Source organism: Capra hircus, chromosome 5, assembly GCF_001704415.2.
Source record: "Capra hircus breed San Clemente chromosome 5, ASM170441v1, whole genome shotgun sequence".
Classification (NCBI taxonomy): domain Eukaryota; kingdom Metazoa; phylum Chordata; class Mammalia; order Artiodactyla; family Bovidae; genus Capra; species Capra hircus.
This window is the reverse complement of record NC_030812.1, coordinates 76,183,151-76,209,765: the sequence shown is the minus strand read 5'-3', so window position 1 is coordinate 76,209,765 and position 26,615 is coordinate 76,183,151. Positions and strand designations below refer to the sequence as shown.

Sequence of the window (26,615 nt, the reverse complement as noted above, 5' to 3'; positions counted from 1 at the left end):
TCTTTACCCCTAGTGCCACCTGATAAAAAGGCCCTTCCATCCAGGTTGGAGACAGTTTCTTAAATTATGTATTTTTCCAGTCTTGCTTGCAGGTTGAGATTAGAAATAAAGGTCACTTATCTATTCTTTTACATTCCTGCTGCTGCTAAGTCGCTTCAGTCGTGTCCGACTCTGTGTGACCCCATAGACGGCAGCCACCAGGCTCCCCCGTCCCTGGGATTCTCCAGGCAAGAATACTGGAGTGGGTTGCCATTTCCTTCTCCAATGCATGGAAGTGAAAAGTGAAAGTGAAGTCGCTCAGTCGTGTCCGACTCTTAGTGACCCCATGGACTGCAGCCCACCAGGCTCCTCCATCCATGGGATTTTCCAGGCAAGAGTACTGGAGTGGGTGCCATTGCCTTCTCTTTACATTCCTAGTCACAACTAAATTATAAGAAAATTCAGTTCATATTGATAACTCCAGGTCAATACTGCTTTTTGCAAGATCAGAAATGTTCCCTCATTCTTCTTTAGGTTTCAAAAAAGCCTACTGTATTTATTCTCCTGGAATAGTGTCAAATAACCCTTTTCCTGAGTGAAGACCTTCTTTATATAGTTCTTTCTCCTGAAACAAAGCTTTCCTTTTCTGAGCCCTGAACTGAAATAATTTCCTTGGGGAATCCCTCTTATTTAGAGGGATTATAGTGAGGTCACTGCCTGAGCTGATTTCAGTTAATTTTCTTGAGCTGAATTGTATGAATGGCTTCACATGATATCTTCTAAAGGGATGAACTTGCATATAAGTAAAACCACCAAATTTCTTCATACAGTGTAATGAGGTCTTGACATTTCAGACATTTCCTGCATAAATAGCATGCTGCTGCTGCTGCTAGTATAGGCACTCAAAAAGTGTTTGCTGGAAGGAAGGGTGGTAGAAAGCAAGAAAGAGAAGGGAGGAAAAGTTAGCAGAAAAAATTTTTTTTCACTGGAGATAGATATGATTTTTTAATTGGCAAAAGGAATATGAAATTTGTTATTGTTATGCTTGTGAACCCAGAATATAATTTATGATGGCTTAGGAAGTAGTTGCCTTTTATCTACATTTAAATGTAAAGACACAGAAAAACAATTTACCTATTTTTTATACATGTTTTGTTAAAAAAAAAAGAATCTATAAGAAAAATTGAAGAATTTCTTTCTGGATTATTTTTCTCATAAAATGTGAGCATTTGAGTTTTGCTTCTGGGCAGACATATTCTGCTTAGCAGTCTCTTTTGACATTGCTTGCTGAGCACATATATTTTTCCTTATGCTGATAATTAATGTCTCTGTAGTTTGAGTAGTAGCTCTTGTAGAAAGAGACTAGATTCCAGCCTATCCAAAGGCAGTGAAGTAAACTATCAGAAATAACATCGATCAGAAACAACAATTAGGGTACAGTGGTTGTCCCATACTTTTGATCCCAAGATTTCTTATAGTTTATCTGATTCTAGCAACAAAAAGAAAAACTAGAAACCTCAGGAGAGCTAAGGGAGTGGGAACATTTGGGACTGCCGGCCTGGGCAAATATAGTCTTTTTGGTAGGGCCAAGTACTCAAGGGTAGAAGACCAGATGCTAGTTTGAGGCCCAAACCCTGATAAGTCAGAAGAAGTGTTCAGGATATCCAGGGGCCTGGTAAGCAATGGTTATCTAAGATTTGAAGGTTCTCAATTTGCCTGTATTGTAAGGATGGGGATACAAGTGGTCAATTTTCTTTTTCTGATTTTTGTATTAACTATATTTTAATACTTACATATATCACTTCATTGTTCAGTCGCTCAGTTGTGTCTGACTCTTTGCAACCCCATGGGCTGAAGCACACCAGATTCCCCTGTCCTTCACCATCTCCCAGAGCTTCCTCAAACTCCTGTCCGTTGAGTCAGTGATGCCATCCAACCATCTTGTCCTCTGTTATCCCTTCTCCTGCCTTTAATTTTCTAGCATCAGGGTCTTTTCTAATGAGTTGGCTCTTTGTATCAGGTGGCCAAACTATTGGAGCTTCAGCATCAGTACTTCCAATGAATATTCAGGATTGATTTCCTTTAGGATTGACTGGTTTGATCTCCTTGCAGTTCAAGGGACTCTCAAGAGTCTTCTCCAACAGCACAGTTCAAAAGCATCAATTCTTTGACACTCAGTCTTCTTTATGGTACAATTCTCACATCCATACATGACTCCTGGAAAAACTATAGCTTTGATTATCCAAACATTTGTTGACAAACTAATGTCTCTGCTTTTAACATGCTGTCTAGGTTTGTCATAGCTTTTCTTCCAAGGAGCAAGTGTCTTAATTTCATGGCTGCAGTCACCATCTGCAGTAATTTTGGAGCCCAAGAAAATGAAGTCTTTCTCTGTTTCCATTGTTTCCCCGTCTATTTGCCATGAAGTGATAAGACTGGATGCCATGATCTTCATTTTTTGAATATTGAGTTTTAAGCCAGTTTCTTACTCTCTTTCATCTTCTTTAAGAGTCTTTTCAGTCCCTCTTCACTTTCTGCTATAAGGGTTGTGTCATCTGCATAGCTGAGGATATTGATATTTCTCCTGGTGATTTTGATTCCAGCTTGTGCTTCATCCAGCCTGGCATTTCACATGATATAATTTGCATATAAGTAAAATAAGCAGGGTGACAAAATATAGCCTTGACATACTTCTTTCCCAGTTTGACCCAGTCCTTTGTTCCCTGTCTGGTTCTAACTGTTACTTCTTGACCTGCATACAGGTTTCTGAGGGGGCAGGTAAGGTGGTCTGATATTCCCATCTCTGTAAGAATTTTCCGGTTTGTAGTGATCCACACAGTCAAAGGCTTTGGCATAGTCAATGAAGCAGAAGTAGATAGTCTTTTGGAATTCTCTTGCTTTTCCTATGATCCAATAGATGTTGGCAGTTTGATCTCTGCTTCTTCTGCCTTTTCTAAATCCAGTTTGAACGTCTGGAAGTTCTCAGTTCGTGTACTGTTGAAGCCTAGCTTGGAGAATTTTGAGCATTAATTTGTTAATGTGTGAGATGAATATAATTTGCGGTAGTTTGAACATTCTTTGGCATTGCCTTTCTTTGGGATTGGAATGAAAACTGACATTTTCCAGTCCTGTGACCACTGCTGAGTTTTCCAAATTTGCTGGCATATTGAGTGCAGCACTTTCACAGCACCATCTTTTAGGATTTGAAATAGCTCAGCTGGAATTCTATCACCTCCACTAGCTTTGTTCCTAGTGATGCTTCCTAAGGCCCACTTGACTTTGCACTCCAGGATGTCTGGTTCTAGGTGTGTGATCACACCACCATGGTTATCTGGATCATTAAGATCTCTTTTGTATAGTTCTTTGTATTCTTTCCACCTCTTCTTAATAATCTGCTTCTGTTAGGTCCATACACTTCTGTCCATTGTGCCCATCTTTGCATGAAATGTTCTCTTGTTATCTCTAATTTTCTTGAAGAGATCTCTAGTCTTTCCCATCCAATTGTTTTCCTCTATGTCTTTGCATTGATCATATAGGAAGTGATCATTATATCACTTACATAAAGGGAAAACCCCTGGGTTTTATGTATTCACTGACTAAATTTCAATGTGTCAGTGGAGTCAATGTGGATTCAGTCCTTTTCTAGGAAACATGTTGTTTTCATTGCCATTAGTATACTTTAGAAGAGACATCCAGTTTGATGGAGATATTTCAAGGTTTAAATAACTTAATGTATAAAGTTTAGTTGGTACAATCTACCCCTTCTTCTTTTGAACACATATATTCATAGCACTCATCATGGCAAATAGATGGAGAAACAATGGAAACAGTGATGGACTTTATTTTCTTGGGCTCCAAAATCACTGCAGGTGGTGACTATAGCCATGAAATTAAAAGGTGCCTGCTCCTTGGAAGAAAAGCTATGAAAAAACTAGACAACATATTAAAAACCAGAGACATTACTTTGCCAACAAAGGTCTGAGTAGTTAAAGCCATGTTTTTCCAGAAGTCATTTATGGATGTGCGAGTTGTACCATAAGGAAGGCTGAGCGCCAAAGAATTGATGCTTTTGAAGTGGGGTGTTGGAGAAGCCTCTTGAGAGTCCCTTGGATTGCAAGGAGATCAAATCAATCGATCCTAAAGTAACTCAACCCTGAATATTCATTGGAAGTACTGATGCTAAAGCTCCAATATGTTGGCCACATGATGTGAAGAGCTGACTCATTGGAAAAGACCCTGATGCTGGGAAAGATAGAAGGCAGGAAGAGAACGGGACAACAGAGGGTGAGATGGTTGGATGGTATCACCAACTCAATGGACATGAATTTGAGCAAACTCCTCCAGATGATGAAGGACAGAGAAGTCTAGCTTGCTGAACTACTTGGGGTTGCAAAGAGTCAGACATGATTGAATGACAGAAAAACAGCAACATTCAATGCACCTTTATGTATAAAGCCAACACTGAAACAAGTGTTCAACAGAATAGTATTTCTAAATGGAATACTACTCAGCAGTAAAAAGTAACAACCTACTTATTTACATGAACATATGAATCAGTCTAAAATACATTTAAAGCAAAAGAAGTCTTTCACATACATATACAGGACACACAGTATGATTTTATTTAGATGGAATTCTAGGACAGGTAAGACTAGAGTGAAAAATTCTGAACAGTGTGGATGGTGCATGACTAGGAAGGAATAGGAGAGAGTTTTTTTCTGGGGTTATGGTAACCTTTCAACAGGGGTTCAAATTTTGCAGGTGTATACGTTTGTCAAAACTCAGAACTGTCCTGTTTAAGATTTGTGTATTTCATTGGATATAAATGTCACCTCAATAAAAGAACAATAAATAAACTTTGAAGTCTAGTTAATGGATGTGCATGCTGAAATGTTTGAAGATAAAGGGTACTGAAGCCTGCAACAGATGTATCAAAAAAATAAGATGGTTTAAAGTATGAAGAATATGATGGAAATGATAGAAATTAGGTGTGATATACAGAGTGGTGTTCATGCCACAATTGTTCCTACTTGTCTGTATGTTTGAATTATTTTATACTGAAAATGCTGGCAAGGAAAAAAGTTGATGAGCCTTTCCTCAGGAAACACAGTATTGTACTTTTCAAAAGCTCTTTCCTAAAGTAAATGGGATATTATAATATTGCAGATGAGAAAACAGAGGTACCATATAAACCCTAAAGTCAGTTCAGTTCAGTTCAGTCACTCAGTCGTGTCCGACTCTTTGCAACCCCATGAATCGCAGCATGCCAGGCCTCCCTGTCCATCACCAACTCCTGGAGTTCCCTCAAACTCATGTCCATTGAGTCGGTGATGCCATCCAGCCATCTCATGCTCTGTCGTCCCCTCGTTCTCTTGCACTCAATCTTTCCCAGCATCAGCATCTCTTCTAGTGAGTCATTCTTCATGTCAGGTGGACAGAGTATTGGAGCTTCAGCTTCAGCATCAGTCCTTCCAATGAATATTTTGGATTTATTTCCTTTAAGATTGACTGGTTTGATCTCTTTTCTGTCCAAGGGACCCTTAAGAGTCTTCTCCTGCACCACAGTTCGAAAGCCTCAGTTCTTCAGCAGCAGCCTTCATTATGGTACAACTCTTATATCCATACATGACTACTGGAAAAAACATAGTTTTGCTATATGGACCTTTGTTGGCAAAGTGATGTCTCTGCTTTTGAATAAGCTGTCTGGGTTTGTCATAGCTTTCCTTCCAAGGAGCAAGCATCTTTTAATTTCGTGGCTGCAGTCATTGTCCAAAGTGATTTTGGAGCCCAGGAAAATAGCCTGTCACTCTTCCACTGTTTCCCCATCTATTTGCCATGAAATAATGGGACAGGATGCCATGATCTTGGTTTTTTTAATGTTGAGTTTGAAGCCAGCTTTTTCACTCTCCTCTTTCTCCTTCATCAAGAGGCTTTTTAGTTCCTCTTCACTTTTCTTCCATTACAGGGGTATCATCTGCATATCTGGGACTATTGATATTTCTTCCAGCAATCTTGCTTCTAGCTTGTGATTCATCCAGCCCAGCATTTTGCATAATGTACTCTGCATAGAAGTTTTATAAGCAGAAATATAGCTTTTTTACTTTGGAAGATGGAAAGTTATTAAATGAGATGGAAAAAGTGCTAGCCAGAAAGCAAGATTGGTCATTGGACTACTTTAAAATCAAGGATATTATTTCATTAAAAGACATCACTAAAAAGAGCTGGGAGAGGTGGAAACCATGAACTGTCAGAAAGTATTTGACACCCATGTAACTGAAAAATGATAAAGATACAGGAAACTGTCCTTCAGACAATGATTTCATCAAAAGATGCTGCGATATGGGTGAAAAATCAAGCCATAAATTCTGGGGAGAGATATTTGTTTTGCATATGGCTGACAAATAATTAAATATGGTAAAAAGCACTCTACTGAAAATTGAAAAAAGCCTTGAATAGAAATTATGCAGAAGTCGTAATGTGAATGGTCAATAAAATATGAAATACTTTATACTAAATAAAGTATATACTTTATACCAAATATTAAGTACTTTAGTTTCATTAGAAATTAGGAGAAGGAAATGGCAACCCACTCCAGTATTCTTGGCTGGGAAATTCCATGGATAGAGGATTCTGGCGAGCTACAGTCCATGGGTTGAAAAGAGTCAGACACAACTGAGCTACTAACACACACAGTGCCTCATTTGGAGATGAAGACTTAGTAAGTTGTTTGGAACTATTTAGTAAATGGACTGGTTTGGTATTTCTTTTGTACTGGGGTGCTATTTAAAAAAAGTTTTGAAACACCAAGTGTATCTTGAACCAAGAATGTTTGAGAATCTCTATCCCAAATTAGTTAACTGAGAATATTTGGGGTTGGAGTCTGTGTGTCTTTGTTTTTGAAAAACTTCCCAGGTGATTCCAGTGGCCCCTAGAGCTGAGAAGCACTGCTAGGGAAACTCATACACATGGGGCTGAAGATAACACTATTCAAAGTATATCTGGGGACCAGTGCTGTTTTGCACATGATTTGCTACAGGTCTTTGTCAAGGTGTAGTTTGTATTAATCACATCTTCAGTGAATAATGGTACAGGTTTTGTCATCTTTTTTTATCCCTATGTTACATTTGTTCTGGTTAAATTTATTGAAATGTAATTTCCTGACTGTTAAATCTAATAATAAAACAATAATAATAAAAAAAATGGATACTTGGACAACATGAACTCACTCATTGCAGCCAAATGGTGCAGGCATTTTGGAAGACAGTTTGGTGGTGTTTTACAAAAGTTAACATACTTTTACCATACTATCTACTAATCATAATCCTTGGCTTTCCCCAAAGGAGTTGAATATTTATATCTACACAGAAACCTGCTCACATATGTTTATAGCAGCTTTGTTCAGAATTGTCAAAACTTGCAAGCAACCAAGGATGTCCTTCAGTAAGGTGAATGGACAACTAAACTGTGGTACATCCAGACAGCGCAATATTATTCAGGGCTAAAAGTAAATGAGAGATAAGCCAGAAAAGACATAGAGGAGACTTAAATGCACATTACTAAATGATAGAAGCCAATCTGAGATAGAAGCCAATCTCATACCATATGATTCCAAGTATATGACGTTCAGAAAAAGGCAAAATTCTAGGACTGTGAATAAGTCAGTAATTGGCAGGAATTGGAGAGTATAGCAGAACAGATAGAGCAAAGAGTTTTTAGGGCAGTGAAACTACTCTGTATGATACCGGCTGTGTCTGAATCCACAGAATATATACCACCAAGAGTGAACCCTAATGTAAACTGTAGACTTTGGGTGATTATGACGTGTTAGTGTAGGTTCTTCAGTTGTAATGAAAGTAGCTCTCTGGATGGGGAGGCTATGCATGTCGGAGGGCAGGGAGTATTTGGGAAATCTCTGTACTTTCCTCTCAATTTTGCTGTGAACCAAAACCACTCTAAAGGAAGTCTTTAAAAAAATCACTGGGGCTTACATTCTGTGCTTTTCTTCTAATATTTTTCTAGTAATTTATTTATATAGTTTTATTAAAGTATAATTGACATACAACAAACTGCACATACTTAAAGTGTACAACTGGATGAATTTTGACATATGTATGAAAGTGAAAGTGAAGTCACTCAGTCGTCTCCAACTCTTTGTGACCCCGTGGACTGTAGCCTACCCAGCTCCTCTGTCCATGGGATTTTCCAGGCAAGAATACTGGAGTGGGTTGCCATTTCCTGCTCCAGGGGATCTTCCCGACCCAGGGATCAAACCTGGGTTTCCCACATTGGAGGCAGACTCTTTAACCTCTGAGCCACCAGGGAATGTATACATTTGTGAAATCATCATCACAGACATGATAATGAATATATCCATTAGTCTTTAAAACGTTTTTGTGTACCATCATAATCCTTCCTTTTTCCTTTCCACACTGCTTCACTGCTTCCTTAAGCTCCCCCAGCTCTTCGCCACCCACACACCTCTCCAGGGCAACCGTTCATCTGCCTTCTGTCACTGTAGTTAAGATTTGTCTGACCTATTCTGCTCAGCATAATTATTTTACAATTCAACCATGTTGCATGTATCAATAGTTCATTCATTTTAACTTCTGAGTAATATTCCATTTTATGGATATACTGCAATTTCTTTGTTCATTCATCTGTTGGTGGACATTCCAGTTTTTGTCTATTACATACAAAGGTGTGCACATTTGTGTACAAATCTATATGGACATGGTTGGGTCATGTCATAGATACATGGTTACAATAGTACATTTTTATTGTATTTTGCAAAAGTGTTAGTCCACCAATGATTGGAAATAAAACAGTTCCTTCCCAAAATGTATTTTGATACGTACTAACCAGGGAGATATGCACATGGTTATGATAGCAAATAACTGGATGCAATGGATCCAATCATCCATTGTTAGGATTAGGAGAATGGAATATTAAAATGAAGTATATACTTATTCAGAATAATATAACAATGAAAATAGATCAATAATAGCTACATTTATCAAAATGGTTGAATATTAGGAATTGAAAGTTGAGTTTAAAAAGCAAATTGCAAAAGAATGCCTATGGAATGATTCCATTATGCAAATTTTAAAAGAAAATGATACTAAATATTAAGAAGATGTGGCAAGAATACAAAGAACTATACAAAAAGATCTCAATGACCCAGATAAGCAAGATGGTGTGATCGCTCATCTAGACTCAGACATCTTGGAGTGTGAAGTCAAGTGGGCCTTAGAAAGCATCACTACAAACAAAGCTAGCAGAGGTGATGGAATTCCAGTTGAGCTATTTCAAATCCTAAAGGATGGTGCCATTAAAGTGCTTCACTCAATATGCCAGCAAATTTGGAAAACTCAGCAGTGGTCACAGGACTGGAAAAGGTCAGTTTTCATTTCAATCCTAAAGAAAAGCAATGCCAAAGAATGTTCAAACTACCACAGAACTGCACTCATTTCACATGCTAGCAAAGTAATGCTCAAAATTCTCCAAGCCAAGCTTCAACAGTACGTGAACTGAGAACTTCCAGATGTTCAAACTGGATTTAGAAAAGGCAGAGGAACCAGAGGTCAAATTGCCAACATCCATTGGATCATCAAAAAAGCAAGAGAATTCCAGGAAAACATCTAATTCTGCTTCATTGACTATGCTAAAACCTTTGACAGTTCACAACAATCTGTGGAAAATTCTTAGAGATGGGAATACAGCCCACCTTACCTGCCTCCAGAGAAACCTGTATGCAGGTCCAGAAGCAACAGTTAGAACTGGACATGGAACAATGGACTGGATCAAAATTGGGAAGGGAGTACGTCACTCTGCTTATTTAACTTATATGCAGAGTATATCATGTGAAATGCTGGGCTGGATGAAGCACAAGCTGGAATCAAGGTTTCTGGGAGAAATATCAGTAACCTCAGATATGCAGATGACACCATACTTATGGCAGAAAGTGAAGAGGAACTAAAGAGCCTCCTGATGAAAGTGAAAGATGAGACTGAAAAAGCAGGCTTTAAATTCAACATTCAAAACACTAGGATCATGGCATCTGGTCCCATCACTTCATGGCAAATAGATGGGGAAACAATGGAAACAGTGAGAGACTTTATTTTCTTGGACTCCAGAATCACTGCAGATGGTGACTGCAGTCATGGAATTAAAAGACACTTGCTCCTTGGAAGCAAAGCTATGACAAACCTAGACAATATTTTATTTATTTATTTATTTATTTATTTTTATGCAATGACAATCTTGTTTCTTCCTTGATTTATTATGGATTAAAGATTAATACAGAGTTATATAGTTCATGAACATCTTATTTCAAATCTAATGGACCTCCTAGCATTGGAGTATCCCAGAACTCATTTATATAAACTGATTTTCTTATTTCTATTTTTTAAATTAATTTATTTATTTTACTTTGCAATATTGTATTGGTTTTGCCATACATTGACTTGAATCCGCCATGAGTGTACATGTGTTCCCCATCCTGAACCCCGCCTCCCACCTCCCTCCCCATCCCATCCCTCTGGGTCATCCCAGTGCACCAGCCCCGAGCACCCTTGTATCATGCATCAAACCTGGACTGGGAGAAAATAATAGCAAACAAAGCAACAGAGAAAGAATTAACCTCAAAAATATACAAACAACTCCTGCAGCTCAATCCCAGAAAAAATAAAAGACCCAATCAAAAAGTGGGCCAAAGAACTAAACAGACATTTCTCCAAAGAAGACATACAGATGGCTAACAAACACATGAAAAGATGCTCAACATCACTCATTATCAGAGAAATGCAATTCAAAACCACAATGAGGTACCATTTCACGCCAGTCAGAATGGCTGCGATCCAAAAGTCTACAAGCAATAAATGCTGGAGAGGGTATGGAGAAAAGGGAACCCTCTTACACTGTTGGTGGGAATACAAACTAGTACAGCCACTATGGAGAACAGTGTGGAGATTCCTTAAAAAACTGGAAATAGAACTGCTTTATGACCCAGCAATCCCACTGCTGGGCATACACACTGAGGAAACCAGAATTGAAAGAGACACGTGTACCCCAGTGTTCATTGCAGCACTGTTTATAATAGCTAGGAAAAGGAAGCAACCTAGATGTCCATTAGCAGACGAATGGATAAGAAAGCTGTGGTACATATACACAATGGAATATTATTCAGCCATTAAAAAGAATACATTTGAATCAGTTCTAATGAGGTGGATGAAACTGGAGCCGATTATACAGAGTGAAGTAAGCCAGAAAGAAAGTCATCAATACAGTATACTAGCACATATATATGGAATGTAGACAATATTTTTAAAAGCAGAGACATTACTTTGCCAACAAATGTCCATATAGTCACAGCTATGGATTTTCCAGGAGTCACGTATGGATGTGAGAGTTGTATCATACCGAAGGCTAAATGTCAAAGAATTGATGCTTTTTAAGTGGCGTGTTGGAGAAGACTCTTGAGTCCCTTGGACAGAAAGGAGATCAAACCAGTTAATCTAAAGGAAATCAATCCTGAGTATTCACTGGGAGGACTGATGCTGAAGCTGAAGCTCCAATACTTTGGCCACCTGATGTGAAGAGCTGACTCACTGGAAAAGACCCTGATGGTGGAAAAGATTGAAGGCAGGAGGAGAAGGGGATGACAGAGAATGAGATGGTTGGATGGCATCACCAATGCTATGGACACGAGATTAAGCAAGCTCCGTGAGATGGTGAAGGACAAGGAAGCCTGGTGTGCTGCAGTCTATGGGGTCTCAAAGAGTTGGATACGACTGAGCAACTGAACAACAACAACAATATTAAATTATTTGTTGCTTCCAAGTACATAGATATATAGTAAAGTATAAAGAAAAGCAAGAAAATGGTAAATACAAAATAGGGTATTGCTTCCCTGAAGAGAGGTTGGGGTACAGCAGGGGAGATGGGATCAAGGAAGGGTATACAGAAGCTTTTGAGGCTAATGTGTCATAATCTACTTCCTATGATCCACATAGTCAAATGCTTTGGTGTAGTTAAGAAAGAAGAGGTAGATGTTTCTCGAACTCTCTTGCCTTTTTTGATGATCCAACAGATGTTGGCAATTTGATCTCTGGTTCATCTGCCTTTTCTAAAACCAACTTGAACATCCAGAAGGTCATGGTTCATGTACTGTTGAAGCCTGGCTTGGGGAATTTTGAGCATTACTTTGCTAGTATGTGAGATGAGTGCAACTGTGTGGTAGTTTGAGCATTCTTTGGCATTGCCTTTCTTTGCGATTGGAATGAAAACTGACCTTTTCCACTGTGACCACTGCTGAGTTTTCCAAATTTGCTGGCATATTGCATGAAGCACTTTCACAGCACCATCTTTTAGGATTTGAAATAGCTCAACTGGAATTCCATCACCTCTGCTAGCTTTGTTTGTAGTGATGCTTTCTAAGGCCCACTTGACTTCACATTCCAGGACGTCTGGCTCTTGATGAGTGATCACACTATGGTGATTATCTGAGTCATGAAAATCTTTTTTGTACAGTTCCTTTGTGTATTCTTGCCACCTCTTCTTAATATATTCTGCTTCTGTTGGGTCCGTACCATTTCTGTCCTTTATTGTGCCTCTTCGCATGAAATGTTCCCCTGTTATGTCTAATTGTCTTGAAGAGATCTCTAGTCTTTCCCATTCTGTTGTTTTTCTCTATTTCTTTGCATTGATCACTGAGGAAGGCTTTCTTATCTCTCCTTGCTATTCTTTGGAACTCTGCATTCAGATGGGTATATCTTCCCTTTTCTTCTTTGCCTTTAGCTTCTCTTCTTTTCTCAGCTCTTGTAAATCCTCCTCAGACAACTATTTTGCCTTTTTGCATTTCTTTTTCTTGGGGATGGTCTTGCTCCCTGCCTCCTGTACAATGTCAAGAGCCTCTGTCCATAGTTCTTCAGGCACTGTCTATCAGACCTAATCCCTTGAATCTATTAATCACTTCCACTGTATAACCTTAAGGGATTTGATTTAGGTCATACCTGAATGAAATTAAAAGACGCTTACTCTTTGGAAGAAAAGTTATGACCAACCTAGACAGCATATATAAAAAAAAGAGACATTACTTTGCTGACAAAGGCCCATCTAGTCAAGGCTATGGTTTTAGTAGTCATGTATGGACGTGAGAGTTGGACTGTAAAAAAAAGCTGAGTGCTGAAGAATTGATGCTTTTGAACTGTGGTGTTGGAAAAGACTCTTGAGAGTCCCTTGGACTGCAAGGAGATCCAACCAGTCCATCCTAAAGGAAATCAGTCTTGAATATTCATTGGAAGGACTGATGCTGAAGCTGAACCTCCAGTACTTTGGCCACCTAATGTGAAGAACTGACTTATTTGAAAAGACCTGATGCTGGGAAAGATTGAAGACAGGTGGAGAAGGGGACGACAGAGGATGAGATAGTTGGATGGCATCACTGACTCAATGGACATGAATTCGAGTAAACTCTAGGAGCTGGTGATAGACAGGGAGCCCTGGTGTGCTGAAGTCCATGGGGTCGCAAAGAGTAGGAACACGACTGAGTGACTGAACTGAACTGATCTGAGTGGTATAGTGGTTTTCCCTACTTTTTTCAATGTAAGTCTGAATTTGGCGATAAGGAATTCATGATCTGAGCCACAGCCAGCTCTGGGTCTTGTCTTTTATTGACTGTATAGAGCTTCTCCATCTTTGCCTACAAAGAATATAATCAATCTGATTTCAGTATTGATCAGTTAGTGATGTCAATGTGTAGACTCATCTCTTGTGTTGTGGAAGAGGGTGTTTGCTATGACCAGTGTGTTGGAAGAGGGTGTTTGCTATGACCAGTGTGTTCTCTGTACAAAACTCTGTTACCCTTGCCCTGCTTCATTTTGTATGCCAAGGCCAAATTTGCCTGTTATTCCAGGTATCTCTTGACTTCCTACTTTTTCATTAGAGTCCCCTATGATGAATAGGATATCTTTTTTGGGTGCTGGTACTATAAGGTCTTGTAGGTCTTCATAGAATGATTCAACTTCAGCTTCAGCATTACTGCTTGGGGCATAGACTTGGATTACTGTGATTGAATGAGTGAAATCGCTCAGTCGTGACTGACTCTTTGCGACCCATCCATGGGATTCTCCAGGTAAGAATATTAGAGCGGGTTGCTATTTCCTTCTCCAAAATGGTTTAGAGTACATAAAATTAAAAACTTATTTCTTTGGTCATATTGCCACATTTTAAGAGCTCTTTTGCCCCACGTGGACAGTGGTTACTGTATTGGACAACACAGATATATCACTGATGGAAGTTCTATTTGGCAGTGCTGTTTTATGCTCTTACCCTGGATTTTATTTTCTTTTTAAATTTTGCTAACATTATACCACATACTTATTGATTTATTTGTGTTCCACTAGAATTCTCCCAATAGCAGAGATTTTTTTTCTAAAATATTGCTGAATCCTCAGCGCCTCAAGCAATGCCTATTTATAGCAATGCCTGTAAATGCTTATTTAATGAACAAACAAATGTATGAACAAGTTTTAGCATTTCAAGTAAAAATATTTTGTCTAATGTCCTTGAATAACCTAGTGTACCATTTTGTCACAATTTTTAAGATAAAAGAATGAAAATCCTGTAAACAAGGATCATATTTGAGAGATGATAGGATATTATTAAATATACTAGCTGAACTTTGTCTTTCATATTATGAAAGACAAGAAGCATGAAAATTCTGCTTTACAGTTAACATATTGTCTTGAATATGAAGGTAAAATATACCAGTTTTCATGGATTAAGAGGTCCTGTGAGTAGAATAAGAAAGCAAGGTATACTTATTATATAGTTAAATGGATTTGACTGCCCTACAGTTGAAATCAACTGATACACTGCAATGCACTATATTAAAGGTGATAATTGTGGAATTATAGCTACACATATGATGAGAAATCCTAGTACATTCTAAAATTGTATAGAAATGTCAGTTTATCTCAAATGAATTTCAGATAAAGATCGTCCATGAAATGACTGCAGTGCCTAAAAAGAATTTGCTATCTGAACAAAATATAACTAGAAGCATGACTGCCCTAGGTTTGCCTATAAATAGCAAAGCTAGTTTTGTGATTTCTGCCAAGCATGCAGCTTCAATAGTCTTATAAGAGATTGCCTCTCTTCTCTTGGGTCCAACTTTGTCAGGAGTTACTTGGAATGGTGGTGGAGGAGGGAGGTACCTGGCAGAGCCACACAGGCCTGGTAAATCAGCTTCAACAATTAGCCGCATGATATTTGTCAGCTGGCTGTCATGGCCAGTTCCGGTTACCAACAGTTAGGAATTGGGTAAAATAGGAGTGTTTTCTCCTTCACTCTCCCTTAATGCAGATTTTTCTGAGTCATGTTAGTTCACAAAGAATTTGCAAATATAGATGATGGAACATCTGTAGCCTGTGCTGGATTGGTGTTATTTTTATATTTCAAGTAAAAAAAAAAAATTACACCATAATAAGTGTTCTTGGATAACCTTCCATACTTACACTGGTTTTAAATCAGGCCTAGTGAATGCACATTCCTCATAAAAATGCTCAGTTAAAGTTTCTGAGCTGTAATAAATATGAGTTAAGGATTCATCAAAGATGAATTTGTCAAAAATGAATTCATCAATTTGTATTTTCAGTTTCAATTCTTGACTGTATTTTGAAGATCTGTTCTGTGTGTATGACTGAAATGTTTTATTTCCTTTGGTGCTGGATCCAGAGTACACTTGCTATTAAGATCTTAGGGGTCAATTTAGCCACCAAGGGAGCATTGCCTGTTTGCTGAGAATAATGTGAGAACCATAGGTTGCCTTAGTCTATTGATTTTACTCAGGCAGAGTTAAGAAAATGGCCTGTGGAAGTTTTCTGTTACATAGAAGTGAGGAAGTAGTTGTGGAAAAAGAGGCAGGCTGAGGTGCTTGACACAGAGTTCATGCTAATTTTAAATTTTACTAGTACCTAAGTATATAGTCAGGCTTCACTGGTGGTTCAGTGATAAAGAATCCACCTGACAATGCAGAAGACCCAGGTTCGATCCCTCAGTCGGGAAGATCTACTGGAAGAGAAAATGGCAATCCACTCCAGTATTCTTGCCTGGAAAATCCCATGGACAGAGGAGCCTGGTGGGGTGTAGTCTATGGGGGTAGCAAAAGAGTTGGGCATGACTTAGTGACTAAACTAAGAAGAAGATATAGTTAAGGTTCCTTTGCCAGGGTGAGGGTCTACTGAAGATGTCCCCAGGTCACCATGGAGAGATGTGCTGCCAGAAATCTTTCCAAAGGCTTTTTAATGAGTAATGAATTCAGAATTGCTCTCACAGAATCTGAACATTACCAATGGAAAAGCAAGGTCAATGACACCTGCAAAGTTAATTTTTCATCTCTTAATAAGTCTATATGCTTATTATCACATGTAGAATCTTGGCTACTCCAATAAAGTATGTCTTTCTGTCCTGAGACAGAAGAAGCCAAACACCAAGAGTATCCTTCTCTGTTAATTCCAGCCTTATTTCTTCATGATCTGTACACAGTCCAGAAGCACCATTTAATAACATTTGAAATTTTAAAATGTGTGTGTGTGTGTGTGTGTGTGTGTTGAGTCGCTTCAGTCATGCGTGGCTCTTTGCAACCCCTTGGACTGTAACTTACCAGGCTTCTCTGTCCATGGAATTTTCCAGGCAATACTACTGCAGTGGGTAGCCATTCCCTTCTCTAGGGGATCTTCCCAACCCGGGGACTGAACCTGCAGGCAGATATCTTACCGTCTGAGCTACCCTAACGTAACCAGAGTACAACTATGGAGACCAGAAATTGACATTGCTACATATTATTAGACAATATTAAGAGTGTATTCTGATTTTGCCAAACGTCCTACTAATATCTTTTTTTCAGGGCAGGCTCCAATCCAGATTCCTCTACTGCATTTAATTGCTATGTTTCCTTAGTCTCATCTTGTCTGGAGAAGTCTTTCTCTCTTTTTCCTAACCTTAATACTTTTGAAGGGTCCTGGCCAATTATTTTGTAGAATGTTTCCATTTTGATTTGCTTCATGCTTTCTTGTGGTAAAAACTGGCTTATGCATTTTTGGCAAGAATATCGCAGAAATGACCCTGTGCCCGCCTCATGTGTTGATTAGAGGGTACACAATGTCAGGATGTCTTATTGCTGCTGAACTAAGTTTTGGTCACTTAGTTAAGATCTACCGGGTTACTCCATTACAAAGTTACTGTTTTTCCCATTGGAATTAATAAATATCTTGGGAGAAAATGCTTTAAGTCTATGCAAATATCCTGTTTCTCATCATATTTTTTGCCTGTTATTTTATATTCCATGTATTTCATTGATAATCTTTACCTGCAATAATTATTACTTGGTATATGCCAAGTAATGCTGATGTATTTTATTTCTGTTAGAATTAAATTATTAGAATTCTACTGTGAAGAAAAGCTGTTCTGTCTTCCCTTATTTATTCAGCTTTACATCAATGTAGACTCATGAATATGGATTTTGTTCTATGGATTATAATTCACTACTGTAACTATTTTGTTCCCCCCAATTATCCCAGATTTGGCCATTTGGGAGACTCTTTAGTTAGACTCTTGTTTCCTTTGACATATCCACATCATTTTTTAAAAGCATTGTGTTACTCTTTGGCACCACAGCTTTCACCAAGTTCTTTTTGCTCCAGCCAGGGACTCAGTCATTTCTTCAAAGAGCCCTAGTTCTTTTAATTGAGGATTGATATTTAGGAACAAAATTTGGCTGCAAGGTTTGCTGACAGAGCTAGAAAGTCTGTGTACACAACCACACATAAGCACCTTTGTCTCTCCATCTATTGAACTACTTCCCTATTAAAGACTATCCTGATACTTCTAATTACAACTTAATACCACTAGTTTCCTTCTCCCTTTCTTTATTTGTAATGCCTTTCTCCAGCAGGGAGAAATTTGGCTTTCATTATCCATAATATGTTTACTTATTTCCTCAAACCTAGTATACATGTAAAGAAGTTTTAAAATTGTGCCTCTATAATCCCCGTGAGAAACAAATTTACTAAATAGACTATAGTGTTTGGGTATAATTCGTTTTGTCTTTAGCTTTACAATGTATAGCAAAAATACCAATTTCCAAAATTACTCAGGTTAGATCTTTTTTCTCAACTCCTTTCAATGTAGTCATGTTGTTCATTTGTAGTACAACTGGGTCCATTTGTTACTATTTGTGTTCCATTGGGTCCCTGGACACATAGAGGTTGATCCTAATTATTATTTATTTGGGAGGTACGTGAAACATTATAAAGAGTAGAGGCATTACTTTGCTAACAAAGGTCCATCTAGTTAAAGCTATCATTTTTCCAGTAGTCATGTATGGATGTGAGAGTTGCACCATAAAGAAAAGCTGAGCACCAAAGAATTGATGCTTTTGAACTGTGGTTTAGAGAAGACTCTTGGGAGTCCCTGGGACTGCAAGGAGATCCAACCAGTCAATCCTAAAGGAAATCAATCTTGAGTATTCATTGGAAGGACTGATACTAAAGCTGAAGCTCCAATACTTTGGCCACCTGATGCAAAGAGCTGACTCACAGGAAAAGACCCTGATGCTGGGAAAGAAGGCAGGATGAGAAGGGGATGACAGGACAAGATGGTTGGATGGCATCATCGACTCAATGGACATGAGTTTGAGCAAACTCTGGGAGATCGTGAAGGACAGGGAAGCCTGGCGTGCTACAGTCCATGGGGTCACAAAGAGTCGACACAACTGAGGGACTGAACAACAAAATGTGAAACTGTATGCTGTAGTGCTAAGAGTCAGAATGATATGATAAGACAGTCTCAAAAAGTGTCACTCCTATGAAACGTGATCTGTCGTATAGCATTTCATTCCCTCACTCTTTCTACCCCGTTCCCACTCACCAACTGTAGCTTATCAACTTCATTAATTTCTGTTTTTTTATTTCTTTGTACATAGATATGTTTTCTTATATATTGATCGCATTTTAGTGTCTTTTTGTGGTACCAGAAGTTTGAATGCTGTTTGGTGGTTTTCTCTCTTAAAGGTATTGTTTGTAATTGATATATTCTTACCACTAATGTATTAGAAAGCTAATGAAACTATCATTTTCTTTCTTGAAAATTATTTTGGGGATTTTTTTCTAGACTGAAAATTAGAATATGAATTTTTATGGTCTCATTAGTGCTTAGCTGTCTATTCCTTGATAGGATTTGTCTAAAAAGTGGTAACATAAAACAAGCAGTAATGTTTTTCAAGTTTTAGCACATTATATCTATATTTTAGCAAAATATTTAAAGTTTTTCTTTCTCCTTATTAAATTGAATTATTTCAAGTGTCAGTGAGATCTGCTAGCCTGTTACATGAACCATGTAGTTTTTGCTTCTGAAAGTCTTGTTGAATAGCTTTTCTTGTACACAAAGCAAAATGAATCATGTTCCCAATTCAGTTGAGTAGTGCAGCGGTGTGTTTCATTTTGTGTTCTTTCTCTTTCCAAATCCTCTGCAGGCGTTTGGGCAGTCCTTCTCCATCCACCGTAAGGTTGCTGAGGATGGAGAGACTCGGGAAGAAACGCTTCTGCAGGAGTCAGCATCAAAGGAAGCTTACTACCTGGGGAAGATCTTGGATATGCAGAACGAACTGAAACAGAGCCGGGCTGTGGTCACTAATGTCCAGGCAGAAAATGAGAGGCTCACAGCTGTCGTGCAGGATCTGAAGGAGGTAAACAAATAGCAAACATATTCCCTGTGAGAGAGAGCTGTGGGAGAAAGAAGATAAAATTCTTGCTAGGAAAGAGGAGTAAAACTTTTTCACTAATCAGAGGAGCTATATTAAACAAGAAGCACATAATGTCAATGCTAGCAATTTTTTCTGCTCTTTTAGTGAAATGAAAGATTGTTCTGAGGTGAGCTTTTCTCTCTCTTATCATTTGTTGAGAATTAAAGCCTTTATTTATTGAGTACTTGGGACCTGGTCTTGCTATTTCTGCAGAGGTGTTTAAAAAATAGTTACCTTAACACTTCTTTCCCTTTACCTGTTTCAATACAATGTGGAGAGGAATGGTTGGTTCTTATGCTCAGTGTCAGCACTAATTCAAAATGACAGTGGTGTTAGCACAGGACTCTCCTCACTGAGGGAGAGAGACTGGCAGAGGAGTGTTTTGAGGGAGTCTGAGAGTCTGGCATTAGAGAACCATAAACTGTTTTGCTGGTTGTAGACAAGCAGCAAATTATAGCTGGTATGAATCAGATTAGGAGCCTTCTTCATTCCCAGGGCCTCCCCTGAACTCACTCTTTCCCTCCAGCTTTGTACTTAGCAGCGTCTCATGCCAGATGGTTTCAGAGTGGCAGAATCATTCTGCCCTGCGCGGAGGAGGTGATCCCAGGGACAGAAATAGCCAAAAGCAGCTTCATCCACTACCCTTTTAGGAGTAGTTTTGAAAACTTCATGTTAAATTGTTCACTCCATTTTTTGATTAAGAAAGCTGTAGAAGAGGTGCAGGTATCCTCTAATTCCTACACCAGTGCAGTGGAGGTTAATGAACAAATGCCGGGTACACTACCAAGTAGGCTCCTTAACCGAGCATAATAATAGGAAAACATTGGATGAAAAAATTGTTTGATACTGTGAAATGCATCCAAAGCAACCCACTGATACCCTTCTCTTGAAATTAGTGGAGTATTACAAGTAAAGTTTCATTATTATGAGATATAAGTTGCCCAAAATTTACTTAAATTTAATAAATAATTTACATTAGCCTGCATCTATATTATGATGAAGTCAGTGAAAATTGACAGTAAAGTATCTGCTTTACCTAGTTTGTTGCCTTTGGGCATGCCCCAAATATAGCACTATGACTCTGGAGACAAAGAAAGGAGCCAACCAAGGGGAATTAAGTGTTGGGTACCGAGAAGAACATGAGAGTTTTCAGGACACTCTGCCTCACTGTCCTAAATGATTGTTAAAAACAAAGCCCATCTCCAGTTCTTCATCTGTCGCATCTGTATGTGCTGGGTTTTCATCATCACTTACTTATCCTTTGGAGTACCAAACCTCCTCCTCCAAGTGGACTCAAGGTGCCATAGGCTACCTTCCTGGATTAAGCAAAACCCAAAACATCCACAGGCAGGGCCCTCAGCCACCATGAACAGCAGGCTCACATAGCAGGTTGGCAGGGGGGCTGTGACATGGGCAACCTGGGCCTTGGGTACCCATGTGCAGGTGGTTTGTATAGAAGGACTGAAACCAGTGAGTTGGGCAGTTTTGGTTGCCAATTGGATGGATCTTCTGAAAGCTGCACACCCCATCTTGTGCGTGGCAGTTGCAGCTGAGGGAAGAATGGCAAAGGTTGAGGAAAGGGTATCCATAGATGTTTTTCTGTTGATGCAAGACAATGGGGATTGACAGAGCATCCTCACTTACACCGTGCTTGATTGCGGTTTCCAAGGAGTAGGCTTATGATAAGCAACAGGAGTTGGTTATGAATGAGCATGCAAGGTAGAAACGAACTGAGGCCATAAAGGAAACAACATGCTGAGAACCCCTTCATTCAGATCACTTCTCAAATTTTAGTGAGCACCAGAGAAACCTAGACAACTCGTCAAAACCTAGTCTTGTGCTCCACCCCCTAAAATTCTGATTCAAAGTCTAGGTGGAATTCAAGAATTTGCATTTCTAACACATTCACAGCACAAAGAGACCACACTTTAAGAAACATTAATTTAGACTTTTGTTTGGCTGGGTATTGGAGTATCATAAGGCTCACAATTTGGGGGAATTGCTGAATGATTACTTGGTTATAATCCTTTGATTTCTATGCATTTTTGATAGTTGATTTGCAGTAAGAGAATAACTTATTACATCCGAATTTATGTATTTTGTCAGTCTAAAACAGCTCAAGGCACTATAGCCATTTGGGTTTGTCAGTATCTAAAAGAAAAAATCAGATGGTCAGTTTCCTGGTTTTCTAAGTGTGCCAACAGTGTATCTGTTAATATTCTTTCTGATGGGCTGAAAGCTAGTGAGTGGTATTACTACACCCTGGAGCCCTGCTGTTTTTCATACAGACCTTAGGTTTTAATGTCACTAATAAAATTATTATTAGCATGCAGGGTTGAGTACATTTAAAAAAGGAGAAAAGGAATAAATTCTATTTCTTGGTATGTTGATATAGACTTTTGATGACTTGTGTTAAACTGAAATCCCAGATTTGTTTTTATTGTAGGCTCAGTTTTATTTGTCTTTTTGTATTCTGGGTATGGATGGGTGCATGAAAGAGAGACGTGATAGGACCATGAGAAGTAGACAAAGATAACCAATGTAAAGCATAGTAAATCATGAGCTTGACAGATGCTGTGTGAATTTGATAAGTTAATTAATGCAATTATTTTTATTTACTAAAAGGACTAATCTCTAATTTCAGTAGAACCATTAATACTGGTAAAGGTTTGTATGTGTGCTGTGTGTGTTATGGACATTTTACACTCACATGTGCATGCATGTGTGCGTGCACATGTGTGTGTGTGTGTATGTATCTATAATTCCATGGCCAAATTCTTTTCTATATGTGGTATGTATAGGATAGTATAGTGAAAAAAAATAGAAGCATTTCTGAATTAGGCGTCAGAAAATCAATATTCTAGTCTCAGCTCTGCTAAAAGTTTTAGGATTATACTTGTGGTATTTGTTAAAGATTGTTTTGTTGTATTGTGAATATATAATAAGCATAAACTGTTATCATTCATAACTTTATGAATCCTCCATAAAAATATCATTGAAGATATCATTTATCGTATAAGTCCATATTCTTAGGTTAAAGAAACATTAGATAAATACCTCTCTGAATTTATTGCCTTGAAAATTCTTTCTGTTGGGATATGAATCAGATGGTAGGAATTACAATATGTTTTTATTATTGCTTTAGTTGTTGAAAAGCTCCAGCACTATGTGTGACTGTAAAACCTAACTTAGATTTTTCATGTAATTCTCATTTTTAGACATTTTAAACAGAATTATTGTATGTGTTTTTAAAGAGTGAAAGTGTGAAGTCGCTCAGTCTTGTCTGACTCTGTGACCCCATGGACACCAGGCTCCTCTGTCCATGGGATTTTCTAGGCAAGAGTACTGGAGTGAGTTGCCATTTCCTTCTCCAGGGAATTTTCCCCACCCAGGGATCAAACCCAGGTCTCCTGCATTGTAGACAAATGCTTTACCATCTGAGCCACCAGGGAAGTAAATAAGATTTTTAAGGACAGGGAGTATAAAGGAAAAATGTCACCCAATCAAAGGACCAAATGGGAGTTAATCAAATTAAGTGTTAATCCTTCAAGTCCAGTAACAAAATGTTACCTATTGGTAACATTAGGATATGGTCATTTTATATTTCAAAAGTTGCTTAATTCATCTGATTTTTATCATTTCTGAAGCTCCATTTTCCCCTCAGTGGAATAAGCAGATTTTATAATATACCAGCTCAATTTCCAGAAATCTGTTATAGCCACATCTATGAATTTGGGCATGTAGGCACCTTAAATGATTATTTGATAAAGACTACTCCCAGATCAGTAATTTTTTCTCCAGTCTCCATTAAAGGCTAATGGTCATGTAGCCTTTATTCAAATACTTATAGCACTGTGGAGATGGTTAACTCAGAATCTTTCCAAGGAAGGGACTGTCTTCTGTCTGTCATTTATCTTGGTATTTCCCAGGACTCAGTATAGTTCCTGGTCAAAAGCAGACATTAAAAAAAGAATGTTTGTTGAGTTGAACTGAACAGAAATAACGTATGTTAGGAGTTAGCTACCTCTGGTTTGAATTCCAGATGTGCCACTAAGCATCTGTGTGATATTGGACAAGTCACTTTTATTCTGTAAGCATCCCTTTCCTCACTTCTGACCTGGAGATGGTAATACTAATGTGAAGTCCTATACATTATACAGGTCCTATGTCCAACGCCGGGCACATAGGAGATGTTAAATTACTGTTCACTCCTGTCTTCCAGCTCCCTCCCAAGGCTGCCCATCCTGGTGCTTGGCAGCTCCAATTGTTAAACTTCCCTGTTTTGTTCAGTGAAAAATTGATTCTTTGTAATTTTCACTAACTGGTCATATTCCTAGCCACTGGATCTACAGAGAATACATTTTTTTTTTTTAAGTTTTCTATTCCACTTGACAATTGTAGCCCATGTCCAACAACTTAAAATATTTGGAAAGAGCGATCTTATTTTCTCTTTTTCAAACTAAACATATCTAGATCCCCTAGCACGTCCTCATGTGGCATGGTTTCAGGATGCCTGAGCATCCTGGTTATTACCTTCTTAGACTGACATCCAGTGTCTCTTAAAAATGTGTGTCTGCTCTTTAACCACATAGTATTGACTATCTTTACCCCACTGGAAATTTTTGAAAATGTGAACTGCTGGATGTAGGGTTTGAGCTTCTTATATTAGGGTTTCCATCTTCTTAGATTTTCTACTTTGAAATCATACATTAATTTATTCAACTGAGGTCTCTTCAGTGCTTGCTATGAGTCAGATGCTTGGGTACCTGAAAGTATCAGTGAACAAAAATTCAACAATGAGTGGTTGTTTTCAATGCTAAGGCAACTCAGTGTGTTCAGAAACTCTTTCTTCTATACCTTAGTATCTCCAGAGATAGTGAGCTTTGTTTTAGACAACATGTGCTATAGATGACTTCCCTGGTGGCTCAGACAGTAAAGCGTCTGTCTACAATCCGGGAGACCTGGGTTCCATCCCTGGGTCGGGAAGATCTGCTGGAGAAGGAAATGGCAATCCACACCAGTACTATTGCCTGGAAAATCTCATGGACAGAGGAGCCTGGTAGGCTACAGTCCGTGGGGTTGCAAAGAGTCGGACGTGACTGAGCGACTTCAATGTTTGTGTCCACCCAGCATTAATATGCTGAAACCTAATCCCTGATGTGATGGTGCTTGGTGGTAGGGCCTTTGGGGATGAGTAGGTCATGAGAGTGGAGCCCACATGAGTGAGACTCTATAAATACTGCAGAGAAGCTTCCTTACCCCTCCTACTATGTGAGGACGCAGCAGGAGGATGGCCGTCTCTGAACCAGGAAGTGGGCCTTCACCTGACACTGAATCTGCTGGAGCCTCAATTTTAGACATCCTAGTCTCCAGAGCTATGAGAAATAAATGTCTGTGTAAGCCACCTAGCCTATTGTGTTATTGTTAGAGCAGCTCACATGGACTAAAAAAAAATATAACATTTTGTACAGTAAATTACCCTCATCTTAGTCTCATTAAAACCACAGATAGATGGTACCTGCTGTGACTAAGCAAGAAGCATCTAAACAATCAATCAGATGTATGATTAAACTTCTCATTTTTCCACATAAACATTATAATAACACCTCTCCTACTCCTCATGATATGTATATTTATATTTTTTTTGAAAAAAAAATTTTTTTTTATGAAAGTGCTTCACAGGAAGTAGAGGACTATGTTAGTGTTATTTATTGTCTCAAAGTTTGGTAATCAGACTTATATACACACGGCAAGATGGAAACAATAAATGTAGAAAGATGTATTGGGGTCTACTGTCAGAAGACCCCAGCACCTTCTGACAGCAAAAAGTAACAGCTGACATTCTGACACCAAAATAAGAAACATCATATGTCTAAAAGCCCATAGGTTGCAAGAGGAGAGTCTTCTAGGTGTTTTTAAATACTATCAGTGTAAATAGCCTGCTGTACCTGGCTGGTTCTCAAAAGGGTCACTGCATTATTTCTCAGTACAACATTGAATGTGCTTACTGGTGGGGAGAAGTTGAACTATTTAAATTAAGGCCTCCAATAATAGCAAAGCTTTTCTTATAGTCTCTGAGATCTGGTTAAATGATTGGTCAGTGAGAGCTGGATTTACGCAAAGCTGGATAAGATTGACACTCCCAATAAATGATGATTTTCCATTCTGTAAAGGCATGGCTTGGCCATAGCTGAAAAGTTATTTCCCTGAAATATTCCAGTTTCTGTCCTGCTCTTTGTACTTGTTGGGAATGGACCTCACACCTCCCTGGAATGTTGTAAAGTGTCAAAAAGTGATCTTTTAAATTTAATTTTAAAAGAATGCTCATTCTTTTTAATTGGTTTAAATAATATGATACCTAACTAACATTTATGAGAGCTTATCATGTACCAAGCACAATACTCAGCATTCTACATTCCTTCAATTATCTCACCTAATTCTCTTAAACTTATGAGGCATGTACTGTTTCTGTCTCCCCTTTAGGTGAGACAGAGAGGCTAACAACTTGTCCACCAAACAGTCAGACTGTTTTCCTAAACCAGGCATGGTTAAGAGTCCTTGCTTCTTTCCCATACTTGCTGAGCTGCAGTAAACAGACATCCCCATTACCATCATGTACACCTGTGGTGGATTCATGTCAATGTATGGCAAAACCAATACAGTATTATAAAGTAAATAAAGTAAAAAAAAAAAAAAAGAAAAGAATTTGAAAGGAAAGTTCAACAATATTCAAACAATTCACTTTTGAATTATTGTGATTTCATTGTGCCTTTGGGAATAATAATTTACATTAATGAGTTTGTTTATAGGATTAATTTAAAATTACAGGGTCCCA

General features: G+C 38.4%; 1 protein-coding gene across 3 annotated transcripts in view; it reads left to right on the top strand.

The window, feature by feature from the left end:
* The window catches only part of BICD1 (BICD cargo adaptor 1), a 244,173-nt gene that overhangs the window by 88,937 nt on the left and 128,621 nt on the right, over positions 1-26,615 (top strand). For all 3 annotated transcript variants that reach the window (XM_013964125.2, XM_013964126.2, XM_018048328.1), the window contains exon 2: positions 19,511-19,723. In XM_013964125.2, coding sequence (XP_013819579.1) covers positions 19,511-19,723 — 213 coding nt within the window. The remainder of the gene's footprint in view (positions 1-19,510; positions 19,724-26,615) is intronic.